At 36.1% G+C, this 14,846-nt stretch overlaps 1 protein-coding gene across 1 annotated transcript in view; it reads left to right on the top strand.

Moving 5' to 3' along the window:
* Positions 1 to 1,610: 1,610 nt before the first annotated feature.
* LOC107855753 (THO complex subunit 2) overlaps positions 1,611 to 14,846 on the top strand; it is a gene marked incomplete in the record, with an annotated part of 111,407 nt that continues 98,171 nt past the window's right edge. Inside the window, 6 exon segments of the mRNA XM_047398879.1 lie at positions 1,611 to 1,983; positions 2,406 to 2,531; positions 5,093 to 5,134; positions 13,827 to 13,886; positions 13,990 to 14,052; positions 14,345 to 14,425. Of these exon segments, the coding sequence (XP_047254835.1) occupies positions 1,849 to 1,983; positions 2,406 to 2,531; positions 5,093 to 5,134; positions 13,827 to 13,886; positions 13,990 to 14,052; positions 14,345 to 14,425 (507 nt within the window).

Genomic DNA, 14,846 nt, shown 5'->3' with positions numbered 1-14,846 from the left:
TATAATATATATATATATATATATATATATATATATATATATATAATATTATATATTATATATATAGGAAAATCGTGGATTCAATATTATTAATTTTTCAATACATAAGTGATATTTAATAATTAATTGCGGGTGATACATTAAAATTACGATTGAAGCTGTAGAAACCAGTTAATTTTTAATTTTTTTTGTCAATTATTGTTATTTACAGTACTTTTTATTTATTTTTCAAATAATATATGTGCTTTATATCTTCTTCTTTCTCGTCCCAATTTACGTGACACTAATATAATTTTGATAGTCAATCAAATATTTTATGTTGACATATCATTTTATTATTCATATTTTTCTAATACATAAATGACTTATAATAAGGAGTGATATAGTAAAATCATCATTCGAAAAATGAAAATTTAATTTAAAACAATAAGAGTTAATTTTACATTTTATGTCTATTTTATTTTCATTAAATATTGTTTATTTTCTTAATATCTAGATGACTCATAATAATTAATTAAGAGCCATTGATTATGTTATTACTATAAAAATTAATATAATTTTATCATATCCAATAGTAATCATCGATAATTCACCGAAATAGTAAATTAATTATATATGGGATGCTATATTTGCATATGCAAAATATGCTATTATTGAATATTATTAGATAGTGCATTATATTTATCTTTCACAATAATAAAATTTTACTATATATTTTTCTTTATTTCTTTTTAACTTGATACATATTGACCCAACACAAATTTTAAGAAAATATTAATTAGAAATTTATTTTATTAAATTAAATTTATTAATTTTGTACTTTAAAAATTTAAAGTTAAGTTTAATTATTAGTATTTCTATATAAGAAAAAGTAATTTTAAAATTTAAATCTACTAAAATAAATAAATAAAAAGATCAATTTTCTATATAAAAGTTAATTAAAATAATAAAATTGATTTACTTTAAATATTTAGTTGCAATTAATTAAGATAATTTTTTATTTTGTCATGATTTATGGTGCACCGATAAAATTTTGAGAGTTGAATAGAACTTTTATCTATTTTTAATTTTTTTTTTAACTTGTTAATTATTGTAATTTATAATAATTTTATGGAATTATTAAATAATACATTTACTACTGGTGTCCCAATTTATATGGCTTAGATATAATTTTGAGAATCAACTAAAATTTTTATATATCTTTTAAATATTTTAAGTTGTTAATTATTATAATTTGCAGTACTTTTTCTTTTATCTCAATTTATGTGGCATTGCTAAAATAATGAGAGTCAATAAAATTTATATATGTCTTTTAAATATTTTAAGTTATTGATTATTGTGATTCGTGGTAACAATTTAGTTTTGAATATAATAGGTAATTAAATAAATAAATAAAATTTAATTTCAATATATAGTTATAGTTAATTAATATAAATTAATAGAATATATTAAATATTTAAACCATTATAATGAAATAATGAAATTATTATATATTAAGCTATGGTATATAATTAAATAGAAGTGGAGGGGTTATGGTCGAAACCAACTCTAATAGAAAAATTTTTTACCACCAAAAAAAAAAAAGAAATATAAAAAAAGTACAGATTGGAAATTTTTTTCTCAACAGTAAGAAGAGGCTTTCATTTTCCTTCAAGCTCCCTAACACCTGAAAACCTAAAAACAAAATCCTCATATCTGCAGTGACCCATGGAAAACCCCCCAATTTAGGGGTTTCACCCACACACCATTTCGCGTTTCTCTCCAGTTTCTTTTTTTTTTTTTTTTTTTTTCTCGTTAAAACATCTTAACAGCCAGTGCCAAAACCCTAGTTCATTTCCGAGAACAAAAATGTCGCTTTCACCTTTGGAGTATTTGTACTTTACAGAGGATTCTCTCAAAGAGTTGAAAAATGGAAACACTAGCTTCAAATTCTCTGAACCAGTTCCCACTCTTCGGTTTCTCTATGAGCTCTGCTGGGTTATGGTATTCTTTTATTTATTTATTTATTTTTGAGTTGTTTAGTTTTACATCCTTATAACCGACTCTGGTTATTTCAAAGTTCGATTAATATATAATTGACTAAAACCCATTATTACATAACTGATAGAAAAGTTTAATCAATTTGTTGAAATGCTTTGTTAGTTGCTAAAAAGGTTGTATTTTCTGGGAAGTTTAGTTATTTGGAAAGTCAATGAATAATCTAATTGATAAAATATTAATCCTTTTGGGTGAGATTAGTTGGTTATTTTCTATAAAACAATACTTCCTGTTTGTAATTTTATTGAATTTAAAACAACATACTGGTTAGATCAGTAAAAAAATTCAAACAAAACAGGCCCTGAAAGGATATTTTCATTGGTTTGTTGCTTTGAGGTCTGTGAATTGATTGTTTTGGGTGTTTTAAGGTTCGAGGTGAGTTGCCGTTTCAGAAATGTAAAGTGGCATTAGAGTGTGTGGAGTTTGTGGATTATGCTTCTCAGGAGGAGCTGGGGTCAAGTTTGGCTGATATTGTCACCCAATTGGCTCAGGATGTGAGTTTTTCCTGTTCCCGTTTCTTCTTATTGTCAACTATTAATCCTGAAATAATTTGTCCATCTTCGTTTACTTTTTGGTTCTTAATACGCGAAAATAGACATAAATAAAAGGGCACAGGTGTTATCTTTGTTCATCAAATATTCACTTTCTGCAAACACCACTTGGTTTTGGCTTATAAACCTCCAACCTTAAACGACAAATTTCTTTGTTGGAGTTCTATGAATTCTATTTCTTGCATTAACTTATTTTGATGAATTGATGAGGATAAGCGGTCGAATATTGACTGGTAAAAACTCAATTCAGAAAGCCAAAGTAATCTCCGTGATTGAGTTTCTTCTTGACTGTATGTTGTTAACACTAGCAATAGTGGCGTTAGGTACAGGTGGAAAATAGGAGTGGTTTCTCAGGTTTTCTTTGGCATTATCAGGACATATGTGTGAGTTACAATAAGATGCAGATGAGATGTCATTGTAATTTAAATAGTCAAGTAGCTAGCTAACGCTCTCTAGGGGCATATAGGAGCACTAATACACTAAGTTCCCTTTGGGATCATTGGCCTAAAAGAAGCCGGTTTATAGGTCGTTAGAAACGACCAATCTGCTGCAAAGGCCAGCGCAGTTGTCACAAGATCTGTATGCCTCCCGTCTGAATTAGTTCAAAAGCATGGAATTTGGATTACTTTTGTGAATGTTTGATTTCGTAGATCATTTATGTTTGATAACTCAACTGGAAAGTCAAATGCTGATGCATGTTTGTCCTTTCCTTGTGGTGTTAATTTGAGCTTGTTAATGATTGATGGAATAATGATGATACTATAGGATCTTTGAATAATTAGCTGGACGTGCACCTTCATTTTTGCTTTTTGATGTAAATACAAAGCACCATCTAATAAATTGCTCTTTAGGCAATCATTTAAAGTTCTTCTCTAAAGAGCTAGGAGCATCCATATCATTATTCTACTTCATTTGGTAACTTTTCCTAAAACACTTCATTTGAAATGAATTTAATTTTTGTTAAATCTAGGTTTGTTTCTACCTAAGGTTTTCAGTATACATCTTGTTATTTATATGTGAGATAGATGCTGAAGTTATGGGCTGTGCGGAAATCAATTAATTGATCTTTTTAGAGAAGGCTTATTAGTGGAAGTACAACGTAAATTATAAGTACGGATGAAAAAAGGACAAACTCTAGCCAATATTTGGTAAATCAGATAATGATAGCATGATATAAGATAATTCTGTTTCACATTTATCTGTGTTTTTGAATTCCTCAGAGAACGTGTGTGCTCAGAGGAGGTTTAAGTAACTAATCCCCAAAAAAGTGTAGGAAAGCTAAGCATCATATTATCAATATCTAGATGTCAACGGGATTCCCGTCCCCATCAATAAAATGATTTGTCTTATCAGGATTTTTTTCCCGAAAGTCTGCTTTGTGTTTTTTCCTCTCTCTTCTCTAAAACCTTGGAAATTTTAATTCATGTGAAAGTTCTCTTTGGAACATTCTCCAGATCTGTGACATATTTATACAGGCAGCATTCTTTTATCTTTGATGTGTTCAAGTATTCTTTTGTACAAGCAATATTGTATACAACCCTCACAAGTTACAAGAATCAAAATTCATTTAAAGACAAGACTGATGATTTTCCTATTAAACCAACTTCTGATATGTCTTGTTCTTCTATTGCAAATATGGCTTTCCGATGGAGATGACCTCTTCATCAAGGATCCATTTAATTATTGAAAAAATCTTATCCATCTAATTATTAAAAACATCTTAGGGTTCAGAAACCAAATGAACACAGTTTAGTGTGGTTTCTAAACATAATATGATTGTGAAATCAACTCACTGTATGTCTAAAACCAAAGAAGTCAATTATCAAATTAGGCCCCTATTCAATTGCAATGCTAATACTCTTTTTGACAATGCAATATTGTCCGAATTTTCCTTAATTTAAAACCAATTATTCCAAAATTATTTTCAAACACTTACTCCCTTTGTTTCAAAAAGAATGACCTACTTTCCTTTTTAGTCCGTTTAAAAAAGAATGGCTCCTTTCCTTTTTTGGCAATACTTTAACTTCAACTTTCCACATGACATGTTTAGGACCACAAGATTCAAGGGTACTTTAGTACATTTGACACAACTTTAATTTAAGGCCACAAGATCCAAAAGTCTTCTTTATTTTCTTAAACTTTGTGCCAAGTCAAAGTGGGTCATTCTTTTTGAAATGGAGGGAGTATTTTTTCCAAGGGTGCCCGTCATTCCAAAATCAATCCAGATTCTAGGGAAAAAGTTCTTCCAACTCAAATGCTAACCTTAGTGAGATTTTTGTTGATATTGCTTATAAAATTCTTCGTCTTTCACATATTAAATGAGGGAAATATTAATGGGTAATCCTTTTTTAAATGAAGAGCTTGATTCTGCTCATAGTTCTTAGCACACAAGAAGCTAGATCTTTTTCCTCATCAATGCACTTACTAATTTGTGCAATGTCATTGCGAAAATTCTTTTAGGACATTTATCATACTGATATTTTGGAAATATTTTTGCTTTGCAGTTGTCGTTGCCAGGAGAAAGTCGTCAACGTGTTAACAAGCTGGTTAGCCAATCTTCCTTTATTCTTTTGTGTTCCTCTTTGTTTTTTGGATAGTCTAGCATTCGAGGCTATTACTTTAAACATTTTTATTTAAATTGTCAAAAAAATTGCTGCTCTATAGAAGTGGGTCAAGTCATAGGATGGAGGAAATAAAGAGAAGTACGTTAGTTTTTGTACGCTATGTTGCTTTGTATTGAGAGTACAATTAAATAATAAAAATGTGCTATCTCTAACAGCTTAAACTTTTATTAGTTTTGAAAAACAACTTAAAGTTTTAGATGAGATTGTCACACAATTCAACATGGTATTAGAGCAGACAGTGGTTCTGGGATCGAATTGGTGCCTAATAGCCTAGCCAGATTCATCGGGTTGGAATCTTGTCGCCGCCCATTAGAAAGAAGAATTTTCACGTACTTGGCCTATGAAAAAGAATCAGTCTTGCATGTGAGAGTTGGGAATTCAATTAAATTTGCTTCTAGAATTGGGCAATGTGATTCATCTTGTTTTAACCTTTCATACTTGTTAAATTTAAGGAGGTTCATTACTAATTCCATTTGTGTTGCTCGTTTCATCTTAAGGGTGATAATGAGTGCGAGAGAGGAAACGTGACTCCATGAAAGAAATAGATAAGTGCAGTTGTGTCATTTATATTAGATTGCTCCTAGGCTCATTCCCAAGACTTCTCTCTTATACTTCTTAGGAGTGTGAACTCCTTTTTGCGTTAACATCCGCCGGAGAATTCTATTTTCCTTCTTTCCTTTTTAAGCTATTACCTCATGTTATAGCCCCTCTCCTTTCTCCCTTTATAGCCTGATAGTTTCTCTTCACAAGTATGGGGGAGAGTAACATCTACTTTAATGCTTGATTCAAGTCCTTTGACATTACCAGATGGTTTCTAAAGGTGTAGTGTGGTACGAATGGATAGAAAGAAGTCGAAAGAAGATGAGGAGGTCATCCATGAGTAGCAAGATCATGGAGTGGATATGCTTTACTCTAAAAAAAAGCCTCAAGAGATCAGAAAATGGTGGTTAGGAGATTGAAAACCACCAAAGGTGCTAGAAAACATAATGAACATGTGCTAGAAAACATAATGAACATGGGATATCTATCAAAATTTTATCACTAATTGGTGGTAAAAGATCTATCCTAATCATTCTTGGACCAACTTTGAATGTAGGTTGTTGTGACATAAAATTTAAGATCAAAGGATGCTACACAACCAAAATTAGTAGGCCTCTCGAGAGTTCTCAAGCAAACTACCCATATGCAAAGGCCGTAATGATGGGTTTCTGCGAAGATGTTTAGTTGGGTATGTTGGAGAGGAATCCAGGGAAAGTCCTACTCTCAATGATATAAGGAGATGGCCTACTAGAGACCCGAAAATTGCTTTTGAGGTGAACTTCTATAGTTGTGCAATAAATATTTTTTGATCGAATACCAAATAGACACATGGCTAAACTAATTCTTTAAGGATAATGGGAATGGAAGAAACTCTGTTTTCACCTTGATGGTGGAGCCCGGGGAGAAATGTTCAGGGAAGCTTGATGCGAAAAAAAAATGACAAGGCTCTGTATCACGCATTATGCGAAGCGTGAAGTGATGTGAGCGCATCATTGCAGTGAAGTAGCGAAGAAGAAGTAGCAATAGTGGTAGTCGTACAGTGAAGAAGAAGTTGCAGCGGTGACTTCAAAGTTAACCTTAGAAAATTGCAGCAGTGGTAGTCACAAGTAGAGTATTTTTTAATTTAAATTTAAAATTGATCCTAATATAAAATCAACACGAAGACTCTTTTTACTTTAAAATTTCACCCTAAAAATAAAATCAACATGATGCGCTTGCATTAGTCACACACAGCGAGAGGGGCTCGCATTGCTTTGCATCATAGCATTATGCAACGATGCGAGTGCATTCCTGAACACTGCTCAAAAGCATATCAATGCATGTTCCTGATCGCATCATGAAGTAATTATCACAAATGGTCAAATGATTTCTACAAGAAAGTTCAAGAGCAGTAGATTTCAGCTTCTTAGCTTTGGAAAATCCAAGGATAAGCACAAGCTATTAATGCATTCCATTCTTAGTCTTTTGAAAATGTAAGGCATGGAACCAAATTTGTCGCAAAGATGGTTTGCTCGATTGGTGCTCCTTAAAATTTCTCTTTTGACAACGACTTCACAAACATGTCAATCAAATAATCAAGTTCATGAAAAAGGAGTATGTTACCTTCAAGTCCATTGACAATACTCCCAACTTCCGTCTTTGCAGGAGACCACCTCCAAGATAGTACAGTGATCAAGTCACCCAAATTTAGACCAACGCCGGGGTCAAAAGCAAAGATGTCCAAAATCTTGTCAAAAACACCATTATTTACCACTCCGAGTTAAAAACACACCACTATTTGCCATTAGATCTCCTCCCAACATACGATACACTCTAAACATAAGCATGAGTCCACAGAATTGCAGTCTCCCATAAGAGATGCAATCTAATGGAACAGCTAGAGGTTGAAGGGAACATTGTTAAAGACCCGATATTACTCAAAGAAGCTGTCCATGATTTCTATATGAAGTTGTACAAAGAAACCGAACCGTGGAGACCTGATTTGAAGCTACAAGGAATTTCTATGTTATCCGAAGTGGAACAAACTTGGTTACAAAGATCTTTTGAGGAGGAAGAGATATTGGAAAGCATCAAATTATGTGCCAAGGAGAAAGATCCAGGCCCGGATGGCTTTCCAATGATCTTTTCCTTTACTTTTTGGGGTGTCTTGAAGGGAGATATAATCGATACATTGGCACAGCTTCATTGCAATCAGATTTTTGAAAAGAGTTTCAATGCAACCTTTATTGCACTGATTCCTAAGAAGATTAGGGTTTCAGAATTAAAAGACTACAGACCAATCAGTCTGATTGGAGGAGTATACAAGATCATAGCTAAGCTACTTGCAGAGAGACTAAAGAAGGTGGTAGATAAGCTGGTGAATAAGAATCAGATGGCTTTTATAAAAGGGGAGGCAGATTATGGATGCTGCACTAATCGCTAGTGAATGCATAGACTCAAGAATGAAAGATGGAACTGCAGGATTACTATGCAAATTAGACATTCAGAAGGCTTATGATCATGTAAACTGGTCCTTCTTACTAAAAACTATGAGGCAGATAGGCTTTGGAGACAAATGGTTGAAGTGGATAGAGTTGTGTATAAAGACAGTCAGGTTTTCTGTTCTTGTCAATAGCGAGCCAGTAGGTTTCTTCCCTTCAGAAAGGGGATTAAGACGGGAGGATCCTCTATCTCCTTTTCTGTTTATATTGGCAATGGAGGGTTTTGATAGCACGATGAGGATAACCTCACAAAAGAAATGGATAAGGGGTTTTCAAATAGGAGACAGAAGTGGGGGTGGAAAGGAATTTAGTCATCTGCTATATGCAAATGATACTTTAATTTTTTGTGAACCGGAGATTGAGCAAATGAGATACATCAGGCTGGCTTTAGTTCTTTTTGAAGCTGTAGCAGACCTTAGGGTCAACTGGGAAAAGAGTACCTTGACTCCTGTCAAAGATGTTCCCCAGATTCAGATTTTGGCTAATGTATTGGGGTGCAGAGTGGAGAGGTTGCCTACCACTTACTTGGGAATGCCCCTAGGTTATAAGCACAAAGCATTGGAAATTTGGGGTGGGATTATAGAAAAGACAAGAAATTAGCAAGGTGGAAAGCCCAATATCTCTACCTGGGAGGTAGAGTGTTACTTATAAACTCAGTAATGGATGCTCTTCCTACCTATGTAATGTCTCTATTCCCAATTCCGTCTAAGGTGGTGAAAAAGCTGGATAAACTCAGAAGAAACTTCCTATGGAAAAAAGGTAAAGAAGATAAGGTGCACTACCTAGTGAAGTGGAGCATAGCGATGCTAAGCAAGGAAAGAGGGGCCTGAGTATCTGAAACCTGAGAATACAGAGTGAAAGCCTTCTCATGAAATGGTTATGGAGGTATACCAGTGAAGAGAGGGCCCTCTGGAAGGAAGTGAAAGTGACAAAATACAGAGAACAAAGTCCATGGGTCTCAAAGCCAGTCTTAGTGCCTTATGGTTGGGGAGTTTGGAGATCCATCAGGGCTCTGTGGGGATCAATGGAAGATTCCAATCTGACATTAAAGGTGGGAGATGACAATAAAAGTAGATTCTGGAAGGATACTTGGATCAACCAAAGCCCCTTGTCTGAAATCTTCCCTGACCTCTTCTCTATATGCAACAATCCTGAAGCCAAAATTAGTGAATGCTGGATTTCACAAGGACGGGATCTTTCCTTTAGGAGGTTTTTGAATGACTGGGAAGTGGCTAGAGTAGCCTCCCTGCTGGAAATACTTAGTGGAGTAGACATCCCCTCAAATGTCAATGATAAAGTAATTTTGAAACATACCAAGGAGGGGCTTTTCACATTAAACAGTGCTTATAGAGGGATCCAGGGAGCAGATGGTGTTAGACAATACCGTTGGAACAACATTTGGAAAGGATCGACACCTACCAAGGTGAAATGCTTCACATGGTTAGTCATCAGGAGAGCATGTCTAACTCAAGAAGTGTTGCAGAAAAAAGGAAGGCCACTAGTTCCTAGATGCTTTTTGTGCAACTTAACTGGAGAAACTAATAAACACCACTTTTTACATTGCAAGTATACTACACAGTTATGGGAGCTATTCCTAAACATCACTGGCCTCAGTTGTACTATGCAAGAGCATACCTCTATCCTCCTAAGCTGCTGGATTAGAAGAGGGGGTAGCAAGACTCAAAAGAGATGGTGGAAATTGATCCCCTCATGCATATAGTGGTCAGTCTGGACAGAAAGAAATGGAAGATGTTTCGAAGATAGATCAAATTCCATTCACAAAGTTATATGGAATTGTTTAGTAACTTTACTTTTTTGGTGTAAACAATTATGTATAGAAGATGTAGATCAAATCATAGATCTAATAGGAAGTTTGTAATTTTTTTTGGGCATGGCTGTAACTGTTTTCTGATGGTGACCAGCACTTCCTTAATGCTGAAGAATACTACTTACCAATTCTCAAAAAAAAAAAAAAAAAAACATAAGCATGAGCATTATCATATGCGATCGATATTAAAGAAAGTTGTCATGCAAAACGTCATCTATGGTGTCCTTATATGTAAGTTCAACATTAGATTCAAGAATGATGTCCTTATATGTAAGTTCACTATTAGATTCAAGAACACAATCAAGCATACTATTAAATTATGGCACACCTAAAGAAGTAGCTCCTTGTAAACACCAATGGAACAAGTCAAAGGACCCAATGCATTTAAGGACTGGAACATGTAAAATGCTATTGGATCTTTGAACTATCACAATCAAATATATCCCACAATGGGAAATGGGAAGATAATATAATCAATTTTTCTAAAATTATCAGAACAAATGGGACCTCCAGGATCAAACACCAAAGATAAACCCCTGCCACTTGCTGATTCTATATTCATACCACCACAAGTGAAGTCAAATAGTAACTTCAAAAAATGAGCATAAGACAATGCCACAGGGGTTCTATAATTCGTAACAACACAAGACATGTCATGATGCATAAAGAAATGATGCAAGAAATCCAAATGATTACTTTTAGATTCCTTTCTATTAGCAGGGACATAGTCTTCTCGAAATATATCCGTAAAAAGCGAAGGAGAGTGAATTGACACTAAAACTAACACCTATAACTTTACTTTCCTTAAAGAATCCCTCTTTGTAGGGAAGAATGTCAACAACCATGCACTTTTCATATTTTAAGTCATTATCGTCACTAAGTGCAAATAGGTCAAAAGGAAGGATTCACTTAAATCAAACTCATCAATTAAAAAGGAAGGATTCACTTAAATCAAACTCATCAATTACACCCACATTTTTAGGCTCGTGTTCAAAAATAGGTACAAGATTAATACTAGGACAATCTAAAGAACAAGTATCATATTTCAAACAAGTGTCACCAACCACCACCACCAACAAACCCAGTATATTCCCACATAGTGGGGTCTGGGGAGGGTAGAATGTATGCAGTCCATACCACTACCTCCGAAGAAGTAGAGAGATTGTTTTCGATAGACCCTCGGCTCAGGACAAAATGACAGTAAACAAAGTCAGCATAAAACATGAAACAAGATGTAATAACAAAGATACAACACCCACAAAGAAATACTATATACTAACAAACCAAAGGCACGCCCCCCCCCCGACCCTCTTAACTAGATGCTCCAACCAATGTATAAATCCCTAAGATTACACGCCAAGCTACACCAAAGCACTCCGAACTCCTGCTTACGACTCATCCACACGCACTGGCCCTTTATCCTAAAATGCGTTTTCCATACCTTCCTATCTAGGGTCATGTCCTCAATAAGCTGTAACTGCTCCATGTCATGCCTAATCACCACTTTTTTGTATTTCTTCGGCCTACCCCTACCCCGCCTGAAACCATCCAAGGCCAACCTCTCATACGAATTGGGGCATCAATGCCCTTCCTCATCACATGTCCAAACCATCTCAACCTCACTTTCCGCCTCTTGTGCTCCACCGACGCCACTCCCACCTTCTCTCGAATAGTTGTCTCATTCCTAACTCTGTCACCCTCGGTAAGTCCACACATCCACCGCAACATCCTCATTTCTGCCACCTTCAACTTTTGGCTGTGAGAGTTCTTACTGGCCAACACTCCGCTCTATACAACATGGTCGGACGGATTGCAACTCCATAAAATTTTCCTTTAAGCTTGGGAGGCACCTTCGTATCACACAGAATTCCCGAGGCGAGCCTCTATTTCATCCATCCTATCCCAATACATTGAGAAACATCCTCATCAATCTCTCCATTTCCCTGAATTATAGATCCAACCTATACAACCTCTTTTCCTCGCCTCTCTCCTCTAATCCCGCATACAAGCTCTCAAACGCTACTGTCTTAGCCGTCGTAACTGCTAACGTAGCCTTCTAGTTCACCCATTGCTTCTCTTCATCCTTGCTATCAACTAACTTAGCATTAGCCGCTTTCTTTGTCTCCACCTTCCTTTTAACTTCTCCATTCCAACCCCCCCCCTCCCCATGCTGGCCAGATTGGCCTCTGGAGACACCCAACACCTCTTTAGCAGTCTCCTTGATGCAACAGGCAACCCTATCCCACATACTATCCACATCCCCCCTACACCCTCACGCCCCTATCCCCGCCACCTTATCCCTTAACTCTAACGCACTAATCGGGGTCAAGCAACCCTACTTAATTCTGGGTCGACCTTCCCCGCCCCTTCTCTTCTTGCCCTTCTTGATAACCAAGTCCATTACTAGAAGCCTATGCTGGGTCGCAAGATTCTCACTCAGAATGACCTTACAATCCTTACACAATGCTCTATCCCCCTTCCTAAGTAGCAAAAAGTCAATTCGAGTCTTAGCTATCGAGTCTTAGCTATCCCGCTTCGTAAGGTAATTAGGTGCTCCTCCTTAGGAAAGCTCGAATTCACAACCATCAACCCAAAGACCCTCGCAAAATCAAAAAGAGCTGCTCCCTCATCATTCCTATCCTCGAAACCAAAGCCTCCATGCACATCATCATAGGCTCTCGGCAATGACCTAATGTGCCCATTGAAATCCCCTCCTATGAAAATCTTCTCGGAGCTAGGAATGCCACTAACCACCTCGTCCAAAACCTCCCAAAATCTCCTCTTCTCCTCCTCGTCCAAGTCTACTTGTGGAGCATAAGCACTACAAATGTTCAGAGTAAACCCTATTATGACCAAGTTGGTCAACCTATCACTAACCCTCTTAACTTCCACTACCTGTCCCTAAGCTCTTCGTCTACTAGGATACCTACTCCATTCCTATGCCTCTCACTACCTGAGTACCACAACTTGTACCCATCCATATCCATAGCCTTAGAACCTACCCACTTGGTCTCCTGGACACATGCAATATTGATCCTCCTCTTTCTAAGAATCTTCACAATCTCTAAGTGTCACCTAACCACCGCTTAAATCAAAGAGACTTTAACTCAAATCACTAGAAGAATCAAGTAATTCATCTCTATCTTCATGAAACAAAGGTGGGGTATCTTACAAAGGATCACAATCAACGCCAGCATCATAAGGAATAATCTGTAGTTGGGTGTCTCAATTAACCATGCAAATCAAGGTTTTCTTTCAAAGGATCATCGTTTTTTTTGTGTGCGTGTGCGTGTGCATGTGTGTGTGAGAGAGAGAGCGAACAGTTAGCACAATCTTCATCCAAGCCTTTGTTCTTAATGGAATTCATGAAATAGAACAAAATGGCTGGATAAGATCCCCATTAACAATCAGTTACCACAAATACCTGGATAAAACCTTAAGTCATCAATTTTACTTCATAACTTTGTTCTTAACAGTAAAACTCATGGATTTGGGCATTGATAAGTTTACACAAAATCATCCTTACCTTTTTAAAATAAAGATAAGTTTATTTGAAATATACTTATCAAGTAGTAGTAGTTTGCTATTGCTGTATCTTTCTTTCTGTTTTCCTTCTCTTCTGCCAATTCTCCGCCCATTCTGCACTTTGACAGTCAAAACAAGAAAAAAATCACAGCTTGTTCTGCAGAATTAATTCAGAGTAGAAAGCCATCTTGAAGTATCATGTATTTTGTCTTTACATAGTTTTGGTTTGTCTTCTTTATAGGCAAAGTGGCTTGTGGAATCTGCTTTGGTTCCTTTGAGATTTTTTCAGGAGCGATGTGAGGTACCTTTTTTCCTGTTGCTAAGTTAATATGTTTCTACCATTTTGCACTTGTTAATACTAGCTTGAAAAGTGAAAGCTTATAAATGCTTTTTCATGTGAAAAGGAAGAATTTTTGTGGGAATCTGATATGATCAAGATAAAGGCTGCAGATCTGAAGTCGAAAGAGGTATAGCTTTTTTTTTTCCCCCAAACTATGGAAAGAGGTGCATTCTGCCGGCCATGTTGTAATACATCTCGTACCGAGTGTGCTCGTCAGTTGGTGATTATTGTTTGCATAAAATGACTCATAGGGTTGACGAAATTCCCATAGCTAGTATGAGTTAATATATTAATGAACCCACTCGTCCTTTTTCTTCTTTGCTTTTGTTGGTTTCTATTCAATAGACTACAACATATTGCTTGCTTGTGGACGACGATACTTCTCTTTAAGTGTGATATTCTTTTGTAATGGATTTCAGGTCAGGGTAAACACTCGTCTTCTTTATCAACAAACAAAGTTTAACCTACTTCGCGAAGAGAGTGAAGGTTATGCAAAGCTGGTAATTATTTTGTTTTCCCCTCTCTTTCTCACTCACTCCCTTTCTTTCTGGCCTCTCTCCATCTCCTCTGTTTGCTAGTCACTGATTTGATTGCTCTCTCTTTTTCCTTTGGGTGTTATTGCAATCAAATCTAAGTTTGCAAAAAGAGCTTAGCTTCTCACTTTGAGCTATGGCTGTCAAGTGGGCCGGGTCGGGCCAACCCGGAACCGGCCCGTGTTAATTAACCGGGTTGAGGGCCGGGCCGGGGCCGGGTTGGGGTCTAAGTGGGCCGGGCCGGTCCGGGCCGGTCCGGGCCCAACAGTAAAAAAAATCAAAAACCACCCTAACCCGGCCTACTTAACCCAACCCGGTCAAACCCACCTAAACCCGGTCAAACCCGTTTAAAAAACCGGTCAAACCTGGTCAAAAATATAAAAAAAAA

Source organism: Capsicum annuum, chromosome 11 (assembly GCF_002878395.1).
Source record: "Capsicum annuum cultivar UCD-10X-F1 chromosome 11, UCD10Xv1.1, whole genome shotgun sequence".
Taxonomy (NCBI): domain Eukaryota; kingdom Viridiplantae; phylum Streptophyta; class Magnoliopsida; order Solanales; family Solanaceae; genus Capsicum; species Capsicum annuum.
The sequence above is the reverse complement of the archived record's forward strand: the minus strand, read 5'-3'. Positions and strand labels throughout refer to the sequence as shown.